General features: G+C 42.7%; 1 protein-coding gene across 1 annotated transcript in view; it reads left to right on the top strand.

Annotated features, from left to right (window-relative positions):
• LOC136875082 (gastrula zinc finger protein XlCGF57.1-like) overlaps positions 1-25,034 on the top strand; it is an 80,570-nt gene that overhangs the window by 41,508 nt on the left and 14,028 nt on the right. The window contains exon 4 of the mRNA XM_068227982.1: positions 12,097-12,179. Within this exon, the coding sequence (XP_068084083.1) occupies positions 12,097-12,179 (83 nt within the window). The remainder of the gene's footprint in view (positions 1-12,096; positions 12,180-25,034) is intronic.

The following is a 25,034-nucleotide window of genomic DNA, read 5'->3' on the forward strand; positions in this document are numbered from 1 at the left end:
TATTACATGACTTGAATAGAGTAAATTTAGTAATTCGAGATCACATCAAACTTAAATAAAAAACACTTTAAATCAAATCTAGTCTTCTTGACTGAAGTTCCGAGTATCGTCCTACTCTTTTGTAAATCATTGAACACTTTATGAAAATATTATAAATTGAGAGTTTACGTTATACTTCCACTACTAATAAAGCACTTAATTGAAATTTCAAAGTTCTAATCAAAGAGAATATACCAGAGCACACTGTTGTTTGAAAGTCTGTCTTGACTTGAAGATTTGTAAAACGTTAATCTTTTCAAGAAAAATATTAAGTGAACTCTTAATGTTCATTGTCAGTAATGACACAGTTTATAAAATTCTGCTCAAAGTCTGAATTGAATGGAAAAAGCACGGATATCACCTGATATACGCCTTCTCGTTGAGCTCGAACAGTTGAGTACCACTCTGCAAACAACAATCTGGAACTCAGTTGTTAGCAGACACCAGGATGCTCCATAGTACCACGTCTTTGGAACTATCCCTTGTAGTACCAAATCTCCGTCGATCTCCGTCGTTCTACGTCGATCTCCAGTCAGGATTTCTCATGTTATTAAAAGAGTGGCTTTATCACGAGAAAGTCCAACTGACTATGTTGAGAATGTGCACCATTTGATTTTGCACTGTTAGAACTGGTCACTTTTTCATAAATAGTTACCATTCACTCGATGAGAAATATATCGGAGCACTGTCTATTTATCGTAAATCACGATAATGGGAAATACACTTCACTGCACAGTTCATCTAAACACTTACTGCTCACTGTTCGTGTGGTCAAAATCAAGGATCATATAAGAGAAATAGATCCGTCACTCCTGTATAATAAAGTTGACTGAGAAAACAGGTCATGGAAGCTACACTGGCCACTTTCTCTCTGCCAACATAAGGAAATGAATCCCACGATAGTACCTCGTAGTAAACACGATGATGATAGTTGTTACTTTGTTAAAATTTTAATTGTGATAGAGATAATAATTGTATTTTGGTAGGAAAGTTGTATCTAAAGCTTCTCTCGTGTCTTTTACTTGAAAAGTAAATTGCAATTACCGTATTTGTATGTTGGCAATACTGTTATAACGCTAGCTTGTATCGTTGTTTCACCGTTCGCATTTTAATGTAAATTTACATCTATTAAGTGATAAATGCAACATTGATTACTGAAAATGTTAATGCAATTCATATAAAACCCCAAAACACCCATACTTGCCTAAATTACGATCTAACATAACCTCATTCTTTCGTTGAACGCTTCCCACGACTTTTATATATGGGAATGGAAAAAGAAACGAGAAGGAAAGGATGAAAGTAAAACACAGCATAATGCACACAGTTTATATTTTGAATTTATATATTCCAAACAGCAGGTAAGAAGCACAATCACACAGACGTTTACCCGGAACAGCTAGGTAGTTCAATGTGAAGTACGTTCATGATCATAATACTATTTCTTCACACTAAGAACGCGCATAATTATAATTTCACACCATACTCTCAAAACACTGGATCACAAATCTCGTTCAATGCGAAAGAATCTCAACAAATTTTCGTCTAACAAGTACTATTACATACCGTACGGCCAAGGTCCCTTCGCGCGCAACGATAACGGTGTTGTGTTTTGAATTTGCTGTACCACGCAACTGAATGTGTAGTGCCAACCTCTGCCTTCTAAATTAACCCTCTAAAAGAGAATTTTAGTTTTCATTAGTTGGCGGAGATCGATTGGCCCATCTCAGAACTGCTTCGGACGCTCCCTATGAAGTGTCACCCCCCTGGTCAAAATAACTTTCATTTGCAACACAGTTCGTCATGGTTCACGGCAAAGAAATAAATAAGTGGCTCTCGTAATATCTCATAAGGTTACCTTTCACTAACACAGTCCTACAATTATTCATGTATGAGTCCCATACTTCACAATATCACTGGTTACGAACCAGTCTGTCTGTCCACACTCGTTATTTGAAATAGTACAGTCTGTTGTGACGATACGCGAACAGTCTTTCTACACAAATGAAAGTGCTCTAGGCTATCAAAATGATCAATGTATTACGACCTACACTCACGGTATTCAAAGTTAAAATAGTCCAAGGTCATTACAATGCGAGGTAGCCTAGTTGACTTCCAGGTTGGTTACGGTTATTAATATAAGATACCTTTCAAGTACAACTATTGGTGAAATATTACAAGTCTTTATGACTTTGAAGTTACACACACGTTAATTTTCTATGTCTGAATGTCAGACGAATTACAAGTCCCACAATTTATAAGTTACTCACTAGTGTTCGCAGAAACTAAGTGTCAACTTGCAGTCGAAATTTTCTAAGTATTACGAGGTCCGGCCGCATGAATACTGAGTTCGACTCGTCGCGTGCAGCGTGACATACTAGCCAGCTGTGAAGGATGCGAACTGAATTGCTGTGGTTTTTTTTTCTTACGGGGGGCCCCCGTAGCCTGCTCCCGCGCCGTGACCATCGACTCAATCTACATGGCCTCCGACATGCTATTAATTTCTAAGTGGAAAAGAGATAGCTGGAAGAGTGGGAAGTGATACAAGGAGTATCTGCCTGTTTCCATGTCAGACACGTTACCAGGCGAGATTGTGTTAGGTATATGGTGTTGAAGTATGGTATTGAAGGGTCAGAGAAAAACTACATAGGCAGAAAGAAGAAAGAGCCTACATGTAAAACCTGACTTCTTTTGATAGCACATACAAGGATGTGGGCTGGAGATAGACCAGAGGTTGTGTTAGTTAGGATTATGTGTCATGTAAACATAACCATTTCCTTGCCATTTTCTGTTATTGAGGGGATCAGTCCTTCTTGTCACTGCCTGGAGCGGTTCGGGTCTGGTAGCGTCTGGGCTCTGGGCCACAGGTTCGTCCCATTGCCCAGCAGCCAGCAGTCCCTGGTGCCAAGTCTCCTTTTGGAGAGGGGGGAATTAAAGCCAAGCCTTACGTAATGCAAGGGGCTATCTTCTTCCGCCTGTCGATGTCCCTCTATGCGGTGTTATTGGAACACACTTGTCTCTGCAACAATTTGTACATATATACATTTAAAATTAAAAAAAAAAAACTTTAGAGTGTGGGCTGCTCCCTTCCGCTCTCGTGTCCTGTAAAACAAGTACATCGTATAATTAAATGATATTATCAGGGGTGGGTTATCTGTCCACTCCCTTGTCGCTGGCAGGGGGCGGGGGTGGATTGGGTCGTCCCTTATTAAGGCTGAGTTGCCTTCGTCTTGATGTATTTCTTATCTCAATCCTCCCTCGCTTGATTACCGGTGGTGGCTAGGTCTGTAACATAACATAACAAAACATAACATAGCATAATAATAGTAGTATAGCTTAATCTAGGATATAGGTGATCAGGTATGTACATATATACAGGTGCTGCAGTGTGGTGTGTGGGCGTAATATTAAGTGGAGCGGTGTAGTGGGTAGGTGTCAGCTTAGGAGCGAGGGCGGTTTTGGCCCCCCGGCCTCCCAACCCTGTGGCTGAACAGAATGTGTTTCGGCGTGGGGTATTTTGTGTACAGGTCGACGTCATAGCGTCCGATTCCACTGACAAGTGGGTTGACCTTACTACCCCATGACTTCTTGTACATTCGGAGTGTTTGTTTTCGTATGTGTTGCCTTATCGAGCTGACTTTCGCAATTGCGCGTACGTGGCGTATTGGTGTGTCATACGGGAGTCTAGCCGTTGCTCGAATGCATTTGTTTTGTATTAGCTCCAGATTTGTCTTAGCAGTGTAGCCCCAGGCGGGGGCTGCGTACGTTATTATTGGCCTAATTAGGGCCTTGCACATGTTTATTGCTACTCGCTTGTTAATACTGGATCTTTCATTCAGTATCGGATCGAGCTGTGACAGTCGTGCGTTTGTTTTCCGCTGGATGTCTTTAATGTGATATAGCATGGTTAGTTTTCTATCTAGGACTACTCCTAGATATTTGACCTTGTCGTGCCATGCTATATCTCGATTCAATAGTTTGAGCGGTTTTATGTTGGCTGGCCTGTGTGTGCGTCTGTTCTTCCTAGTGAACATTACAGCTTGGCATTTGTCTACGTTGACCTTGATACGCCATTTGGTTAGCCAGGGCTCGAGGGTTCGCAGTGCTACTTGTAGTCTCTTTCGGGTGCATGCTAGTTGAAAGTGTTGTACTGTGATAGCACTGTCATCCGCGTAGAGGTGCGTGGTAGTGAGTTCCGCTGTCGGCATGTCATTCGTAAATAGAATGAACAGGATTGGCCCTATTAGTGACCCTTGGGCTACGCCCGCCCTGATCGGTCGCGTACTTGACAGTGTGTTACGAACATCTACTTGGAACTCTCGGCCTTCCAGGTATGATTTAATTAATCTTATGTACCCTGGGTGGAATTCGAGGTCTATTAATTTCGCTAATAGGCCTTCGTGCCAGACTTTAGCGAATGCCTTCTGGATATCAAGGAATACCGTGCCTGTGTCCCTCCGCTTGTTTAGTCCGATGGTCGCTTGTTCTAGGACGCGGGTAAGCAGTTGCGGGGCGGAGTGGCCGTTCCTGAAACCGAATTGTTCGTTTCGAATGATTCCTCTTTCCTTGATATGTGCTATTAGCCTTTTCAGCAGTATTTTCTCGAATACTTTGCTGATAGCGTCCAGGAGACTGATGGGCCTGTAGTTATTAGGGTTAGATTTGTCCTTGCCTGGTTTGCCAAATACAAGGATTCTCGCCTTTTTCCACTGTTCTGGATAATACTGCAATTGGAACATTGCGTTGTATATTTTAGTGAGTAGTGCGAGGGCTTTCGGAGTTAGCTTTTTTAATATTATGTTTTGTATCTCATCTGGGCCGGGTGCCTTCTTCAGGTTAAGGTGGTCTATTATCCACTTTATTTCGTGGATATTAGTCTTCTTAACCTCGGGCTTAGGTGCGTTTGCTAGGAATTCTGCTACCTTGGCCTCTGTTTGCCTAATGAAGGCGGGGTCCGACGGTTCGTCATTGGGCTTAAAGGCCTCTTCGAGTGAGTCGGCTATCACCTCTGCTTTATCTTGATTTTCATATACTGGTCCGTTAGGTCCCTTAATTGTTGAGATCACGTGTGGTTCTCGCGTGAAATATCTCGCTAAGTTTCACACCGGTCTGGTATTTGTGCCAAACGTACTCAGTTTGTTATTCCTGATCCGAGACCTATACTCCATTATTTCGGTTTCGATTTCGACCCTGAGTTCGTTTTTACGTATCCGGTCTGCATCGCGGTGGTGTCGGGCCCAGTTGCGCTTGTGTCTGTTGCGCTGGCGTATTAGATCTTTAATGTGGGCCGGTATTTCAATGTTGGTGTTTTATCTAGGTTTGTGTACCGGGATGCTCGCAGTTGTGGCTGCCTGGATCGCATTTACGAGTGTTTTTAGGGATTCATCCGTTTGGGCTGGGTTTACTATTTGTATGTCCTCAGTCCCCTGTAGGAGTGAATCGAGTATTCTTTCAAATTTACCCCATTTGGCTGCTTTATAGTTTAGTCGGCGCTTGGGGTTATTCTCATATTCCTCCGGGTTCGCTTCCAGTGTAAATATTACTGGTTGATGCCTCGACCCTAGGTCGTTAATGACCTTTATGGTGTGTCTTTGAGGAATATTTCGCAGTAGGGCGATGTCCAATATGTCGTCGACCTGTTCGTTTGGTGCTAGGAACGTGGGTTCGCTGGGGGCTGTTACCACATAGTCCTGGGATAGCATGTGGTTGTACAGCCTTTCGCCGTCTGCGTTAGGTTTCAGGCACCCCCAGCTGGCGTGTTTCGAATTTAGGTCGCCTCCTAGGATCGTGTTTCTATTTTGCCTTAATACCGATTCAATATCTTGTGTGTTAAGGTGTTTAGGTCTGGAGTATGCCGATATTACATTGACGAGTGTTCCTCGCACTGGTATGGCAATTCCGCACGCTTCGAGCTCGACGAGTTCTGGTAAGTCTATTTCCATATGTTTAATGTCCTTCCTTACCAGAACTGCCACTCCTCCGACTCTATTGGCCTTGTCGCTTCGGTGTATTTTATAGCCTCTTATGGTGAACTTCTTCCCCGGTGGGAGGAAGGTTTCTGTTAAGAGAGCTATGTGTATGGTGTTCGCGGCTAGGAAGGCTTCGAGCTCATATTTCTTGGATCTGACGCCTTGGCAGTTCCATATTAGAACTTGAAGCTCCTGCGTGTTATTGTTATTATTATTGTGGTCTTCGTCGTGTTGTTCAGGCATCTTGGGACAGGAGGTCAGCGATCGCATTAACCAGATCCCTTAGCCAGGAAAATGGGAGCATGTTGGCCATCATTACCCCAGTGGTAATAGCTGCCGTGAGATTCAGGTTCGGAAAGAAGGTTTTCAGGATTTCTTCTATCCTTTCCCTGAACGCCTTTACTGCCATGTTTCCCTCTGGCTGTTGAGCCTGTGTTAGTGTTACATGTGCAGGTGGTGAGATTGGTGTGACTGTTGTTGTGTGGGGTTTGGGGGGGGGGGGAGTGGGTCGGATGCTGTTTTATTAGCGGCAGGTTCCTTGCGGGGGGTGGAGCTGCCCTGGGGCGGGCCCTGAGGCTGCTCCGGGGGAGCGTGCGTGGACTTAACCTGCCTTAGGTTGGGTCTTTGGGGTAGGGCCTTCTTGCTGTTTTTATTTTCGGAGGTCTTACTTTGAACGGAGGTGGCGGGTGCTTGGGCTGAGGGCCCGGTTTTGTGTGTACCCTCCGTCCTTGCGGGTTGCAAGGTTACTTTGCCTCCACCTGAAGGGTCTAATTTGCCTGATTGGCCTTGCTTTCGGCCCTTGGTGCCTGAATGGCCTGTAGGTCCTGATGGGTCCTTTTTGCCTGAGGAGCCTATTTGTTGTTGTTGTCCACGTGAAGCGTCTGTGCCTGATGGGCCTGCTGGGGCTTTAGGGTTGCCACGCTTATTACCCTTAGGCCCTTTGCCTTGAAAGGCGGCTTCGTAGTCCCTGCGGCGGGGACATTCTCTATAATTAGCCGCGTGTTTCCCCTCGCAGTTGGCGCACTTAGAGTACGCTGGATCATTGCCGTGGGGGCAGTCGCGGGACAGGTGGGAGGCGGCGCATCTGCGACATCTGGGATCCAGCTGACATGTCGCCCCTGAGTGCCCATGCCTCTGGCACACCCCACATTGTGGGCCAGTGGTTTGCGGGCGGTACGGTTCGACTGTCACCAGCATGTTCTTCAGCATCCGCATTTTCCGCAGGCTGTCCGCTCCCGGGGTATCCGCCACGGCAACTAGGTAGAGGCAGCCCTTGGCTGGCCTGTTTCCTGTTCGCATCCTGTGTACTGTAAGTGCTTGGATACCTTGGGCTCGCATGGCAAACCCGATATCGTATGGCACATACGTGTTATTGGGCGTTCTCACTACAAATCGCTTTACTGTTGAGTTGGGCAATATCTGCCCTTTCAGCACTTTCATAGCGATTTCATAGCTTTCGAAGCTGGACATATGTAGCCGGTTCGCTTCATGTGCGTTTATTCTCGGCTTGGAGAAATAATAATTTCTCTGCTCATGTGTCAGCTTTTTGAGAAGCTCCATTTCGATGAGTTTAATATTGTTACTGTAGACCGTAAGGGGTGGGGGGGTCGACCCCTTAGGGGTGGCTGGTTTACTTGTTTGTGTCTGCTGAGGTCTTATCTGTTGTGCCTGTCTCGTGTTAGTGTCTGGTGGTGGCATGATCGAGCTGTATGAGGTGTCTGTGGAGCTTTCGGCTCGGGTACTCGGTTTCCGACTTCCGCCCTTTTGGGCCTTGCGGCTCATAGGCTTGGTGTCTTTCCCTTTCTCCTCGCCTTTTCTCCTTCTCCCACTCTTGGCCTCCCTAAAACCGTCATCCTGGTTTCCCGGCTGGGTGGCTGGGTCCAAGGTTTCGGTCACCCCGTGCCCGCACGGCTCTTCTCCGTCCGTGCCTTCAGAGTCGGCATCCTGGGATGTACTTGATACATCTATCACCAGTCTTGCCTCATCTGGGTCGGAGTCCAATTCACCGGCTTGCCCGGGGCGGGGGGGGGGGGGGGGTAGGACTTTACGTGGCACCTTCCGCCGAGTCCGTCTTTTCTTGCCCTCTTTCCTTCCCTTGGGCGCCGCCTCATCGCTCGGGTAGGCGGAACTGGGTCCCGCTTTCCCGGCGTCCAGCTGGCTTGCCACTAGGTTGGGTTTGAGGGAAAGATTTGTGTTGGGGGGAGAAGTAGTCTCCTGTTTGTGTTCAGGTATCTCCCCAGTCACTTTCCCAAGTGCGAGTTCCGGCACTTCAGGGTCGAACCCCGGTTCCCGCTCACTCGCACATATCGTCAGGCCTCCTGGTTCGCTTTCCCCGCGCTGCGCGCTCCTTTCTCGGGGCTCAGCTCGAGTAGAGCCAGCCGGCCGAGTGGGCAGCAGCTGCACAGGTATGTGCTTGCCAGCGGCTATTGACGGGGTGGTTATGGGGGTTGTCCTGGTGGTGGTGGTGGTGGTGGTGGTGGTCGTGTTGGTGGTGGTGGTGAGCGCAAAGTACTGCGTGGCGCACCCCGTTACGTGAGGTTCGTGCGTCAGGTTTACTTGCACAGAATCAGGGGTGAAGTCTGTTCTGTGCTCCTCTGGCGCGTTTCGCTCACTGCTCACGGGGGGCACGCTGTGTTGGGTAGCCACCGGTCCCCGCTCGGCCGGGTCCTTGGCCGTAGCGGGGGCCGTTAGCTCTGAGCTGCGCGCTTGCGGTCGCCCATCCATGTATTGACCAAGGCCTATGTTGCTTAACTGCGGTGATGGGATTTTCACCGAAGTACATAGCAGAGCATGGCCGTTGGCAGGCTGGGATGGGCTCACTGGGGACGTGTTAAGGAGTAAGACCTTAAGGATGACCCTGTGTGATGATATAGGGCTGGTCAGCCCTAGCCTACTGAAAGTGGTTGGCGGAGGGGTGCGCTGTTCCCTCCGCTGGTGGGCTGACGGCCGTGGAGTGAGTGGCTTGCCGTGATAACGGCTGCCCCTCACTCTCCGTCAATTCCTGCAGATCGTCGTCGTTGTCTGTAGTGGCTCCAGACTCACTGACAATTTGCTCTTTCCTAAGTGCATCTTTGCTCTTTTGAAGATGAGTCTGGAGCCGTGTGTTTGTATGTGGGGACATCTAAATCGAACTAGTGGACGCGGGATTATCCCTTGTTACGCGGGTCCCTGGGCCACAGAATCCCTATCTAACCCTAGGTACCGGCTGGGGCAGGTAGTGTAGTCTCTCGAAGTTCTCGCTGAAAGCGGAGCGACAGGCACGTACGACCTCTCGCTGCTCCTTTGAATTGAATTGCTGCGGTCAGGCTTGCTGCTTATATCCGGTACGACTCAAGGCTGCTTGCTACGTCACGTAGATCAAATATGCTTATATCTCTTGAATGCCTTGCCAGAGTTTTTTGAAATTAACAAATGTTTACATTTAGAACATGAGCTACACGATGGTATAGGTCTCATTTCCGTAACTTAATCGGCTGAAAACAACGAGCTAGAATAACATAGAGAGGCGGAAGCGCTGCCTGGGTGAACCTAATAGAACGAACGTCCGCCATGTTTCCTGTTGTCACACAAGCAAGGGGGCATGGCCTTTAAATGACGAAAAGTGTAGAAAATCCGCATTTTAGAATCGCTGGGGGAGAATTAAAGTCCGTTGCCAAAAGCTTGAAGCATGAAAGCGAATACCGCCACTTCATCATATTGCGGCACGGGGCCAACATCACAATCAGTTGATTGTAGGGTAGTTCGAAATCATCGCACAGTGACATACGAATAGGCCTCGAAATCGGAACAAGAGCGTTACCCTGCTTGGCTGTTGTGGTTAAGCGTAAATTAGAATAAAAACGATGGACATAACTATTTATGACAGGAAACCTTAAAATCATAGGCACCTATAATAGGTTACAACCTCATTCTGTTAATATTTTTAAAATTATTGCATCCTCATGAGTACTGTGTTCCTTTCCTAATCTGTTTACCCTCCCGGGTTGGTTTTTCCCACGGACTCAGCGACGGATCCCATCTCTACCACCTCAAGGACAGTGTTCTGGAGCGTGAGACATTGGGTCGGGGGATACAACTGTGAGGGAGGGCTGCACCTGCTATGCTGAACAGGGGCCTTGTGGGGGGGGGGAGAAGGAAGCGGCCGTGGCCTTAAGTTAGGTACCATCCCGGCATTTGCCTGGAGGAGAAGTGGGAAACCACGGAAAATCACTTCGAGGAAGGCTGAGGTGGGAGTCGAACACACTTATACTCAGTTGACCTCCCCAGGCTGATAGAATCCCGTTACAGCCCTCGTGCCCCTTTTGAAATTTCGTGGCGGAGCTGGGAATCGAACCCGGGCTTACGGGGGTGACAGCTGCTCACGCTAACCAGTGCACCACAGAGGCGGTCCATGAATACTTTACCACAATAATCGTTTAGTGTAATTATTTATTATAATATAGGGGGGATATCATGTTTCTCCCATTACCATATCATACTGGGATTACTAGCTTGAAAGTTGTCCATTATGAAGTGTGGCATAGTTTTAAAAACCAAGGCAACAGACATCTACAATAAAGGCTGTATACATTTCAAAAATAGCAGTAAAATGCTGTATTTATCATACTTGGTGTACGTTTGAAAGAAATAAGTGATTTTTTGTGGTTACGTTTTCTTGGTGGTGGCCGTTCCATTTCCTTTATTTGTAAATGTGAATGAAAATTTAATAGGGCTGGAAATGTACAGAGCATAAGCAACTGAATTGAGTGGGATACCATTTATCTCTTTTCGCCCTCACAACGCATTGTTCAGTTAATTCCTTGTTCTTTAAACGAAATCTGAAACAAAATTCGACAAATAATTACCGTGGCTATCCGTACTTTCGCTAAGTAAACAATAAAATGGATTTAATTACAAACAGAAATTACAAAAAGGAATCTCGGCTATAATTCAGTAATACTTACTTAAAGTACGATATATCCTTGGTTTTATTACTCCGATTAGTACAACCATACGCTGAGCTTACGGCTGGCATTCTTGAAAGCGAGAATCTATCTTTTCGCTTCTTAAAACTTAGGGAATTAAATTGGCATGCACGATCTCCCTGTCACCTCAACATATGATCTCGCACCAATTCGCTTTGTTTTGACAACCGATAACATGGCTGCCCCTTATCAACTTGCTTCAAGCAGGGAGCGCTGATGTCAGGTATACAGCCCCTCTATGTTATTCTAGCTCGTTGGCTGAAAACTTAAACATTTCTTTCTAGTACATTCGACGGAGAGACGTGCAACATGTGATAGTGACGTCACCGGCAGGTTCCTTGCTCGTGACGTGCCCAGCTCGCCACGAGGAGCTTCGCCTTGCGCTAGCACAAAATGTCGGGCGTACGAACAGATATTATCTCCGTCCCTTTTCCGTATGTTCCGGCAATAATAAAACATTGTACAGGGCTGGAACAGTTCCTGGTACAGTATGCATCAAAAGGGTTAAGTGTATTATATTTCACTGGCAGCTTGAGGCTAGAACACTGTTCAGAAGGTAATTCACTGATGAATTATGTATTTATATGTTCTCGAACTCATCTGTAATGGATTGTTCCATCACAGTGACTTGATTGGATAGTTACTTGTTCCTTTGTATTTCTCATTTTTTTTATATTGGGTCACGTTTTTATTGTGCAAATATGAAACTGACCTTGTCAGCTGTTTTGTGTTTATTTTTTACAATTTGCTTTCCGTTGCACTGACAGAGATAGGTCTTGTAGCGATGATGAGTGGTAAAGGGCTGGGAGTGGGAAGGAAGTGGCCATTGCCTTCATTAAAGTACAGCTCCAGTATTTGCATTATCTGAAAATGGTAAACCGCAGAAAACCATCTTCAGGGTTGCCGACAGTGGGGGTTCGACCCCCACTCTGATCGCTACAAGGCTCAGTCCACTTGGTCTTGTTTATTTACATGTTTGCTACATCATTGTGTCACTTTTCTTAATTTCTTGTTGTCTAGGCCATACAGTGGTTTAATGCAGCCTTCCATGCCCCCCTGTCCTATGTTAATCTTTTAAATTCTATCTAATTAATTGATCTGCTTTCTGTATTTCTTACTTATAGGCCTCTGTGAAGGTTAAGGATGAAATATTCGTGCAAGAACAAGCAATTCATCAACTAGTCCCGTGTGTCAAAGAAGAAAACAAGTAAGTACAGTTAGTTAACCTACTCATTGGCATGCTTCGAGGCAAATTATTGATTTTCTTGCATTATTATCGCCCTTGCATAATTTACGCATCCCAATATTTTTGGTTCCAAAGTGGAGAAAAATAAATGTTCACGTATTTGAGCAAGTATTTGAGTAATTTTCCAGTATATAAGCTCGTAGTAATCAGTTACACCAAAAGATACGGGTATAGGACAGTAGGCTGCAAGTATTCAGCTTCCAAATGCAACGTACGCTACCGTGGTTGCCATGGTTACCGTGGTAACGGAGAAGTGCAATTTAAGGGACCAGTAAATTTCGCAAAGCATTTTACGGACCAAAAAGTGGGATGTTGCCGATAGTAGCAAAGGATCTGTTCAAATGTGCGATTTCATTATGCAACTTTGGACAAGCCATTCCTCACGAAATGCTGTATTTTAAAGCATGAGAAATAGCTGCTGCACATTTTCAGTGTCTCAGATTTGGAGGTTAGCTGAGGCTTCATTAATTTTATGAAGACAAATGGACTTTCTCTTCTACGATGAACAACATTATGTTGAATGATTTCAACCAAGTAATTGATTTTCATGGCTTTGTGATTGAGAAGCGTACAGTGAAGAAATATCTGCTGTACCAAATAGGAACTACAGGTCGGATACCAATCAGTTTCCATATGCCACTAAGTCGAACAATCATTAAGAAAGGGATATCGAGTGTTGTTATACACGCTACCAGAAGCAAAAAACAATGATGTACTGCAATGCTTGCTGAAACAGGTGATGGCAGAATGCTTGCAACTTATGTTGTTCTAAAACAAAAAACAATGCCTAAACTAAAACTTTAGCGAATGATCCATATTTCCATATTCATATCCAAGAAAAAGGGTGCATGGACACGTCACTCGTACAAGATCGGATGTGAGTGGTTTCTGGAAAAATATAGCAGGGGTCCCTCCTTGAGTGCCGGGCCCTTCTTGTGTTGGACAGTTTTCTTCCTTTTGCTGGTATGTCATTATAATATACTTACATGAATTGTACTTTTATTAGTACATGTTTATTTTATTTCGAGCCGTATTGTCAGCTTGTAACCGGAAGAATATTTTCCAGTGTTGGTACTTCAAACCCATGTGTCTAACTTACCTTATGTCCTCTATTTGACTTTTCAGACAAATCTCACCGCAGAATTTTATACCAAATGACGATTTACTGCAAATGAGTTTAACCAATTCCTTGTTCATTAAATTGGATGTATAATTTAAATGTAAATAATTGTAAATAATTTTTTAAATATTTGACTTCCTCCAATAATTTTTGAAGTTTTCCCCTATATTTAAATATTCATCAAAAAGTGCGTTAATTATGCAAAAAATACAGTAGAGATTAGACTTGAGTGAAATGTTCAAAAGCTTATGATATCTCCTTATGCAAAATATATCTGACGGAAGTCAGTTCATTTTTAATGTGAGTTTGTTTACAATACCTTTAAGCAATATTAAAGTTTCTTCATTCATTCACTGTTGCTGCTACATACTGTATAGCATCATATTTTCATCATCTGAAATGGCACCTGCAATTATTTCCTCCAAAACATTCTGAATTTTCTCAGATCTATTAATCCTCTCTTATTCCCTTTTCCCCACAGAGAAAGTCATATTCACAGAATGTAAGCTAGGTGTAGAAGTTTGCTTATGCTCCATTTTAGAATGTATTGGAAACATCAAAATCATTTCTTACTGTCATAACTAAATGCAAAACTGGATAAATTGGAGTTTTATTTATCAATCTCTTAAGTTTCCTTGCATTTGGATGCGACTAATGGACAGTATAAGCAACTACTTGAATCAGTGTTCTAAAATGCCATTTAATATGCTAATCTGCAAGTATATTAAAACTTATAAGAGATCAATTATGATGGTGGAAATAAGTATCTCATATTAAGAAAAAGATGTGTTAATTCATTATCTTTTAGCCCTATAATTTAAAAGAAATTGTGTAAAGTAGGATTCCTTAAATGTGTGCTTATTCTTCAATTGTGGTTGAGTGTCAGTGTTTAGGGTGTTTTGAAAATATTTTTCATGCCATGTTATCTTGTGCAAAATTGTCATTAATGATATTATTTGCAAATATTCAATCAGTGTAAGAGAAGGTCTGTGTGATGCTAGGTGGGTAACTTCAGGCCAAGACATTCAGTTACTGATGATGTTGTTTATGTTAAGAAATCAGGAATATCTGCAGACGATATTGGTGGTTGAGTTGATTAGCACAGTTTCAAATCGTGGGATGAGGCTAAATGTAGGCAAGAGTTAGGTGCTGGAAGTTTTGAAACGTGGGTCAGGGTTATGGAAAGAGGTAGGAACAATAATTATCTCAGATGATGGACCAAAGTTGTCAGCTGTATGGTTAGCTTTGTGTGACATTTTTGGAAAGATGGAGACCATTAAATGTCTAACCTTCTTGGGGAAACTAGAAAGCTGACTCTGTGCGAGTGAAGGGCTGAAGTGATGTCTTAGAAATGCAACTGAATGAGCTACTAGGTAGTGTATTAGGGTCACAACTGTACAAAGTTGGCTCCAGTAAGAATTAGTCATTGAGTAAGTCTAGAATATGACATTTAGTTTGAATGGGTATGTACTATATGTTAGATGGAAGGTAAAAGGGAACCAAGGGCATTGATGAAGGTGCGATTGCAGGTTGTTATATCCATTTCCAAGAAAGTCTCTTTTCAAGTTGTCAAATTCCTCTAGAAAAGATTCGTTCTCACAAATACTCCTGTCTCTAGTGGCTGAAGTCGTAATAATGCCGAGTTTTTGTGTTTGATGTTGGTGCGAGTTTGCATGTAGATACCTATTGGTATGCATTTGCTTCCTATATTCAGTGCGGTCTTAGGAACCAACTATCCTTCAACATCTTTTATCATACTAAAGCATACTGAAGGATGTTGATGATCATGATGTTCTAAAAATTCATTGATCTTACTCCTGGGGATTGTGGTAGAGTGTATCTGCCATATATTCAGGGCACAACTGATCACTTAGCTAGGATCTCTGCAAGCACAATATTAAGACCATGTTTGGAACATTCACAGAAATACAACAACTTGGACAAAATAAAGATCAGATACCCAAACTACAATATCCCTACTAGTTATTTTAATGTATTGGATGTAAGGTTAAAACTTTGAAACTTTGGGTATTATTCAGGTGGAACGCCCTTCTTTTAACACGTTCCCTGCGGCAGTGAATTTCGATGACTTAATGTTACGTCGTATCGGCCCACCGGTGACCCGATGCTGCCTTTAGTTATTATCGGTTCGGGTCACCGGTGACCTGACGAATTTGACTTTGTTTACTCCCTAGTATGACATCCTAAACCATGCATGTGCACTTGTTGTGTGCGTTATTGTTGAGGAGACATTCCAGCGTATTTACCTGTGCGACAGTGTTCCGATTCAACAATTACGTGAAACAGAAATGACCCCGGAAATAATTGGGTCACCGGTGGGCCGATCAAAACTAGCAGTATGCCTCGATCCTTTACTTCAATTGGAACACTATGTTGCCATTAGTTAACAGAAATTCGTAACTAGGACGTAGTTACTTACTTCGCAATTCTGGGAAGTTCGCACCGACGGATAAGAGTAACATGTTTCGGGGCACATGGTGACCCGAACCGCACGGAACGTAATATAGGCCCACCCCAGTGCTGTCCTAACCCTCTTTCTTTTCCGTGCCGCCGGTGTGTCAGAATGTGAAAGCTCCATACCTAAAAAAGAACGTGAAATTGCTTGTAAATATTATATACGGAAGATAGTAAATATGTCAATAACTATTCCAATAACTCCAATAACCTCTATTGGCTTTCCTAAGAGCAATGTAGAAAGCAGATATCAGAAGGGTGGTACTCCTTAAACAACAGTCTACGATCTGCGGACAGCAACACTCTAGGCTTCATTCACCGTAACCGCGCTAAGCGATTCCCGCGTAAAAATATAGGTGAGTCAACAATCGGGACTCAGGGTGACCCGATGCGATATGAACGGAAGATGAAAAAAACTTCCTTCGGGTCACCGGTGGGCCGATCAAAACTAGCAGTATGCCTCGATCTTTTGCTTCAATTGGAACACTATGTTGCCATTAGTTAACGGAAATTCGTAACTAGGACGTAGTTACTTACTTCGCAATTCTGGGAAGTTCGCACCGACGGATAAGAGTAACATGTTTCGGGGCACATGGTGACCCGAACCACACGGAACGTGTTAAACTTAGGTACTGTGTTAAGTAAGGACAGTCATGAGATTTATATCATGTGGTACTAAATATGGAGTCAAGCATATGGAGTTTGCAAAATGTTACATAGACCTTAATGCAGAAATATAATATGGATGACACAGAAATACATGATGTTATGCTGGATTGATTGGAGCCTGCATCTGAAGTTGGCTGTTCTTCCCGAGAGCAACAAGAACCTTCAAGATGAAATGAGTACAAACTATCTCCATTGTGCCCGGTGTACTAGAGAATATTGTTGACAGCATACCGGAGAGTATTTATGAATAATGTTACAATCGTGGCTTCAACTCCTCAAGCAAACTAATGATTCTCTACAAGTGCATAAGAAGTGAGTCAGATTGCAATTTGATGTTAAATTATTTGACTAGCATACACCAAGAAGGAGCTCACCGTCACAATTATAAACTTTAAAAGAGCTTGTGATATGCTAGATGGAGGACATTTGGATCTGCAGTTCTCTACTGGCATACGGGGACTAGAAGTATTGCCTGGACTATTTCAAAGCTTCGATTAATTTGCTGACAATCTTTAGGTTGGATATGGTATATTTCTACACCTGTCACATGTGAAGACCTAGAAGAAGATAATATTAAGTTGAAAGGGACAAGAGTTTGTGGAGGAGCAGAGGGGGGTTGTTGTAACGTGAAATATAATGAAAAGCCAATTGAATTTTGGGAATAGGATGAGCATCATAAAAAATTCTGGAATTTACTTCTCAACAACCTGCAATAATTATTGATGAGCTTTCAGTCTTTGCTACCAGAAGGGCAGGTGATGCATAAAAAAAGAGAAGGGGGCAATTGCAAACTTAGAATACATTACATCAATTTGCTGATCCAGGAATTTTATTCAGAGAGGGTTAGGATGGTATTGAGGGAAAGGAACCAGAGTGTTATCCGCTACATCAATGTGAGCCTGATAATTACGAGCAGTACCTAAATGTCAGCAAATTCAGTAGTTAAAGAATCAAACTCATGGAGGTGATGCTGTGTAGCATAAATATGTGATTGAATATTTCCATGTTGTGGAGTGTGTTCTTTAGGATCAATCAAGAGGATAGGGAATGTAGTGTCAAACGCAAAGGATATAGTTAAATTTGCTAAATTGAAGATTAGGCCATTGAGACAAAGAAATCATAGCCAGGGCTTTTACTACATGTAGTGTATAAGGTATCAATATCTATTCATCCGGGAGATAGTGGGTTCGAATCCCACTGTTGGCAGGCCAAATATTCGTCTATAGGGAGAGGTATTATGGACAGGAAAAACGTACCAATCGAGATCTTCGATAACTTTCAAAACTTTATAATCATTTAAGAAAATACTTGGTATACATTTGATAGAGTATCTGCCATCTGGGTGAAAGCACTAAATGAAGATAAGTGTTGATTCTTTAATGACTGAAAAGAATAAGAATGACAATCATGTCCTGAATTTATGCTTACAGTTACACTTGCTCATTACCCTTAAATAACTGAGATAAACCTAAGATATTATTATTATATATATATAATTCGCTGGGGCCATCAAGGACCACGTTAAGTCTTGTTGCATTTGCCACTGAACTTGGCCTTCTTTAGAGCCCATTTTCGCTCATTCTTTGTGAGTGGGCCTGCTTATGCTCCTCTGTCCAAGGGGCACCGTGTCTTCTCTTCGGTTGCTCGTCTCGGTTTAGCCCATTCGTCAATATTTTCTTGCGGAAGAGATCTCTGTTAAGGGCGTCTTCAGCTGAGATATGTAGCATTTGCAGGTCTTCTTTGGTATTTCTAAACCAGGGAATTGTAGTTTTGGGGTTTGAATCAAAAAAGTGAAAGATTTATTTAGTTAACTTTCTTCCGTCCATTCTTTTCAGATGACCGTAAAATCGTGCCCGTCTTTTTCTGATTGTGTTGGTAATTTTCTCTATTTTGCTGTAGACTTCCTTGTTGGATCTCTTTTGATGGATTCCATTACTGTACTTTGATCCCAAGATTCCTCTCACAATTTTGCGTTCTCTTTTCTCCAGTTCTTCAAGGAGTCCTTTGTTGGCATTTAGAGACAGGGTTTCGGCTGCATATAGAACTACTGGCTTCAGAACTGTTTCATAGTGACGTATCTTGGTGTTTTGGGAAAGGCATTTTTTGTTGTAGATTGTGCGGGATGTTTGGTAGGCTATTTCCAGTTTGCGTACTCGCTGCTGAAGTGCTTCTTTGTCCAGTCCATTTTTCATGATGATCTCACCCAGGTATTTGAATTTGTCTACTCGGGTGATGTCCCTGTATTTTGTATGGAGTTTTGGTGGAGCCTCTTTGATGTTAGTCATTACTTCTGTTTTCTCAAACGATATCTCCAAACCAGTTTGTTCGGCAATTTCCTTTAAAATTTCTACTTGAGCTCTAGCAGTTTCTATGTCGTTTGAGAGAACAGCAATATCATCGGCAAATGCTAAGCAGTCTGTTGCGATCCCCTTGGATTTTGTTCCTATTCTCAATGGACTGTAGTTGGTTTCCTGTAATCTCACCCGCCAGGTTCTGATGATCTTTTCAAGAACACAGTTGAAGAGTATCGGGGATAGCCCATCACCTTGTCGGACTCCCGTTTTGATGTCAAAGGAATGCGAGAGACATCCGCGGAACTTCACCTTGGTTTTTGTATCGGTCAGGGTGGCTCTAATTAATGCCAGCAGTTCAAAACTCCAGATTCATTTAAGATGTTTAGCAGGACTTTCCGGTCAATGGAGTCGTACGCTTTCTTAAAGTCCACAAAGACAGACACATACTGCTTGGACCTTAGTGTACAATATCTGATGATCGTTTTGAGATTTTGGATCTGTTCAGCTGTTGAGCGACCTTTTCTGAACCCTCCTTGGTATTCACCTATTTGATGTTCGACTTGTGCTTCCAAACGCTCCAGGATGGCAAGTGATAGAATTTTGTAAGTCACGGGTAGCATAGATATTCCTCTGTAGTTGTTGATGTTCTTCATGCTGCCTTTTTTTTGTGTAATGGATGGATCAAAGCTATTTTCCAATCTTCGGGTAGGGTCTCCTTGTTCCAAATTTCTTCTGTTTGCTTTTGCAAGATATGAAGTGATTCCTCTGGGGCATATTTCCATAGTTCAGCTACTACTGAGTCTTCCCCCGGCGCTTTGTTATTTTTGAGACGGGAAATATGGCTCTTGATCTCATCTCTGTCGGGTGGCCTGGAATCTGGGTACCTGAGTAGGTGTTCCTTGGTCTCAATGGCGCTTTGCGGTTTAGAGCAATTAAGTAAATTCTTGAAGTAATTTGCCAGAATGCTGCAATTTTCTTCATTTGACGTCGCCAGTGTGCCGTCCTTTTGCTCAAAGCATAGAGATGGTGGTTTATAGCCAGTGAGTTTGCGTTTGAAGGCTCTGTAGTACTCTCTGCTTTCATTCTTCCTAAAGTTTTGTTCTATCTTTTCAATGAGAGATTTTTCGTATTTACATTTCTCAGTTCTGAACACCCTAGCTGCTTCGGCACGTTGGGTTTTGTAGGTTTCCCAATCATTTTCTGATTTCGTAGAGTAGTACCGTTTCCACGCATTGAGTCTTTCTTGGAGGACTGATTCGCAGGTACTATTCCACCAGGCATGCTTTTTGCTTCTCTTGATTTCTGCAACGTCTTCGGCGGCCTCAACAAGGAGACTTTTGGCGTTGTTAAAGTCACAGTCATTTGGTCTAGCCTTCTCCTGGAACTCCTCGACCCTTTGCCGAAGTTTATCATTGTCGAAGCGTGTGATCTGTTTGGTTGTCTTCCTTGTGTTTGCGGGAATTGGTTTGAATTTGATAAGAGACATATAATGATCTGAGACCACATTGATGCCTTTCTTTACCTTGACATTCATAATCTCAGGGCTGTTTCTCCTGGAGATTGCAGCATGATCAATTTGGAACCCTCCGAGAGCTTGGACGGGAGAACGCCAAGTCATTTGCTTTCTGGGTAGATGGCGAAAGTGGGTCGACATGACCTGCAGGTTGTGATTTTCGCAAATGGACACCAGTCTTTTGCCGTTGGGATTGGTTCTTTTGTGAGCAGGGTAATTTCCTATAACTTTCTTGTACTTCTGTTCACGACCTAGTTGGGCATTGAAGTCGCCCAAAAGAAGCTTGACATGGTGTTTGGGGATTTTGTTTAATTTTTCATCCAGTAGGTCCCAGAAATTATCAACTTCGTCTGGATCAGACTTGTTCTTATCGTTTGTAGGAGCATGTGCGTTAACTAGGGCGTAGGTTTTGTTTGCGCATTTAATTGTGAATATAGACAATCGTCATTCACAGGTTCGAAATTTGCAACCGATTTAAGGATCTTGGTTCTAACAGCAAACGCGGTTCCAAGCATCACAGCTCCATTGAGGATTCCTCTTTGTGCTTTGCTCTTGAAAAATCAGTAGCCTTCGGATTCAAAAATCTCTTCATCTGGGTACCTTGTTTCCTGTAGGGCCATTATGGATATCTGATTTTGGTGAAGAGCTTTGGTAAGGGTTTTCAGCTTGCCAGTTTGTGTAAGTGAATTTATGTTGAAAGTTGCTAGAGAGGTTTTAGATTTTGGCCTGAGTTTTTGACTCTTCGGGGTACACCGAAATGCTCCGACTCGTCTCTTGCACGATGTCTGTCGAGTCTCCCCCAGAATCCGAACGAGACTCGTGCGCCATGGTGTTCACGACGAGGGATTTATCCGAAGATTTACCCCCTGGGGTATGTTTCTTGAAATGTTGTGCCATCATGCTTTTTGACTTGACTTTGCTTTGGACGGGTACCCATCCTTTTACAACTAGGGTTGTTAGCCCTAGAGGTTGCCTCAAGATGTTTTCTGGCTTCTGGTCATTTACCAGTCTTCACCGTAACCCTGGCAAAGGACCAGTTTTTTTTTCATGGTGGTATTTTATTTCCCTACTACCCTCTGACTCTGCTGGCGGCAGAGCCAGCGAGCTTCCCCAATTCCAATGGGACGCACCCGATGGAGGTAACCGGTAAATCCCCACATGGGTATTTATTATTATTATTATTATTATTATTATTATAATTTCGGACATCTATGGAGCACATAAAACAACTTCTTGGTGTCAATGTTTGGTTTCTTCAGTAGTTCTTCATCCTTTCAATGTGTTCTTCTTATTTCATCTGACCTGAGAGTTCCACTTTTTCCCTCCTTTTATTGAAAACCCCTGAACTTTGTAATCCTATTGTGAAATGTAGGTCTGTCTGTAATTTCTGCTTTTGTAATCTTCATTCCTGTTAAACCCATTTTCAATTCGATGAACCAACTAATTTGTGTTTTGAGATTCTTTTCAACATGTTCAAATGTATATTTTGTCAGTCATTCCGAATTCATTCGGTCTAAACGACCATACAAAACCTCTTCTCACCGGGCGAGTTGGCCATGCAGTTAGAGGTACGTCTGTGAGCTTGCATGCGGGAGATAGTGGGTTCGAATCCCACTGTCGGCAGCCCTGAAGATGGTTTTCCGTGGTTTCCCATTTTCACACCAGGCAAATGCTGTACCTTAATTAAGGCCACGGCCAATTCCTTCCAACTCCTAGGCCTTTCCTATCTCATCATTGCCATAAAACCTATCTGTGTCGGTGCGGCATAAAGCTACTAGCAAAAAAAAAATTAATCTCTATAGTAAGTTCCTTTTTTTCAACAATATTTGACATATGTCAGGAAATTGATTGACAACTAAGTTCAGCAAATTGTAAACAAGTCTGAGGATATAAGTTCTTAATAGTACCAAAAAGGAAATAATTAATAATATTGACGCTCCTGAATGTAGAAGAATTGAAGATGGAACATTGGAAATCTGTGCTACCAGGTAAGAATATAGATTACTAGGGATTAAAGAGAAACACTTATTTGTCTGCAGTTTTTCCCCCTAAGTTGTAAGCTGCCTCATAACGACAGAAATGAAAGTTTCCCAAACTAGTGCATTTTCAGGCAAAATATCTGATCCCTCGATGGTTTAGGAAGTAGGTGAAGAAGAGGGTTTAGATGGTGGAGAAATCTTGTAGAGATGTGCGATAGTAGTTGGAGGTACAAATGGATTAATTAGTTGCGTGAAAGCAGGGGATGAATAAAATTGTAAAATAGGAATTATTACTTGTAGAGTTTGAGAAATTCCAAGTACCTTGGAAGAAATAGATATTGAGTCTAAGTATCGTATGTTGAATCATCAGGATATTGGTGATGAAGGCTCAGTTGATGGCGTGTTTCGTATGGGAGAATATGATTATGCAATAAAGAAAGAAATTGTGCCCAGGTGTCACAACTAGGGGTGTTCTGCATCAAAAATTGACTGAAGTGGCCTGTGATTTTAGGGTACATCAAGGACATTATTTGGGAAAAGGGTGCAAGTTCCATTTTGACAAAGTTACATACCGTAAACAACCATTGCATCAAAGTTTGTGAATCTAGAGAAAATAGTTGCGAAATTTGTTCTAAACATGTTTTAATGACATGAAAATTTATGGATTTATTGGGCAAGTGATTTGTTGCAGTGTTAAGCAAGTCTTGTAGATCAAAAGCAGATGGCGATGGGGCAGGAATAGACGTAAATGGCGGGGTGGGTTGATACGAGAGATTTGGCATTGAATTTTGAAAAACTGTCATTAGAGGAGTATTAGAGTTGGTAAAAGTACTAGGGGAAAAATTGCCCAAATATTAAGCCATGCTATATGGATAAAGTAATGAATATGGAGTGCAGATCGATATTTATATAAGTATTACGAAGACTTTAATGATTGAAGTTTAAACTCTTCTACCATACGTATCATTCCGCTGTCATACATGGCGTTAAGGTGTATACAAAGGAACAGTTTGTGATGTGTACTAAACTTTCTTAAAGAAGTGGCCGTAACTGTATAGACCCCATTATACTTTCACGTACTCCAATTCAAATATTGCAAGACTTTCATGGTAATGTTTGTTATATAGCTGGAGAGCTGCCAGATGATTGGAACAGCAGGGTGCACAGTAAATCACTGGGACATGAAAATTGGGTCAATCAGGTTGTAAAGCAATTAGCTCAAAGCAAGCCAAGCTATACTAATGACACAGGAAAATGTAAAAAGAGATTGCCTTCTACTTAAGTTTAAAAGAGAGGCTAACGTTATCTAAGAAACAAGGGATAAATATAAAATGATAATTTTCTCCCGTTTATTGACATAACAGATTATCTCAAAACAAATTCTGTAACAATAATTCAATCTCCATTAAAATGAAGCAACAGGATTAACAATAGTAAAGCTGTCTGGTAATCTGGGCCCAAAAGCCAGAATAGAATTTAATGACATGCACAGCATTCAATAAAATTCTCGCGACCAGTGCATTATAACAAATTAAGAGGAGGCTAAGCCTAAATTCGTACAGCTAGAGCCTAAAACCTGAAGAGGGGGCGGTAGTGGGCTGAAGGTGAAGGGGGAGGGTGTATTTTGCCTACTAATCACTATATGAGGGATTACCATTCTACCATTCACAACATTTGGACATTTAAACTGAAAGGAGGATTGAACAATTTTACACAATTAATGCGTTCCTGAGATTAATCATTGTGGGCTCGAACCCCACTGTCGGCAGCCTTGAAGATGGTTTTCCGTGGTTCCCCATTTTCATACTGGGCAAATGCTGGCCATGTATCTTAATTAAGGCCACGGACACTTCCTTCCCACTCCTAGCTCTTTCCTATCCCATCGGCTGTGTTGGTGCGACGTAAAATAAGTTGTAAAAAAGGGATTAGTCATAATACGACCCAATACATGTTCTAGTTTCCTTGCCTTCACGGTGTGGACTTTTTCCAGCTTGCAAAGACATTTATTGTTAACAGTTTGTTTACCAAAGTTTTTTTAAATTGGGTCAAGTAAGGTCCAATGTGGGATGACATGAAACCATGCAGAAATGCAATACAATGCAGCTTTCCTTTTCCTTTTGACCAGTTTATCAAGGTAAAGTTAAAACTTGTAAGAAACACACTTACATATGTTCTTTTCTAGTGAGTCCCCCCCTCCCACCGAGTTGCCACAACGTCCCAGCCACCCTGTAAGTTTGTACTGAAGGCACAACTGGAAGAATGAACACACCCTGTAGCACCAAGTTTCATCTGAAAGTTTGCAGATAATTAAGATTTTCCTTTCAAAAACGCCCATGATTAGTAAGTAGTACCCCTGCTCACCTTGTCTGTAATGATCCTGCTTCAGCTCCAACTGCCATAATGCATTTCTGACCTCACAAACCACCATAATGATGCTGAACGGAGATGGCACTACGCAGCATTCTTGTTTCCTGTAGTTGAGTCATCTCTACCTGAAGACTTGCTGAGAATATGGCTTAGAAATTCTGTCCATCACCCTGTTAGTGATTCTACCGAGGATTTATACTGTGACAAACTCTCACGACTGACTTTATTTCTCAAGAATGAAGTGGGAGGTGAACAGAGGGTAGCACTTGCCAAGGAGGATTTAATACAGCAAATCAGAAGCCTACAAAGCAGAAACCTAGGTTAAACAAAGTGGAAAACATGGCAACTGCTAGTAGACTGTTCACAGGAGACATTAAAGATCCTGGAAATGTATGTGTA

The sequence above is a fragment of the Anabrus simplex genome, chromosome 5, assembly GCF_040414725.1.
Source record: "Anabrus simplex isolate iqAnaSimp1 chromosome 5, ASM4041472v1, whole genome shotgun sequence".
In the NCBI taxonomy this organism is placed as follows: Eukaryota; Metazoa; Arthropoda; class Insecta; order Orthoptera; family Tettigoniidae; genus Anabrus; species Anabrus simplex.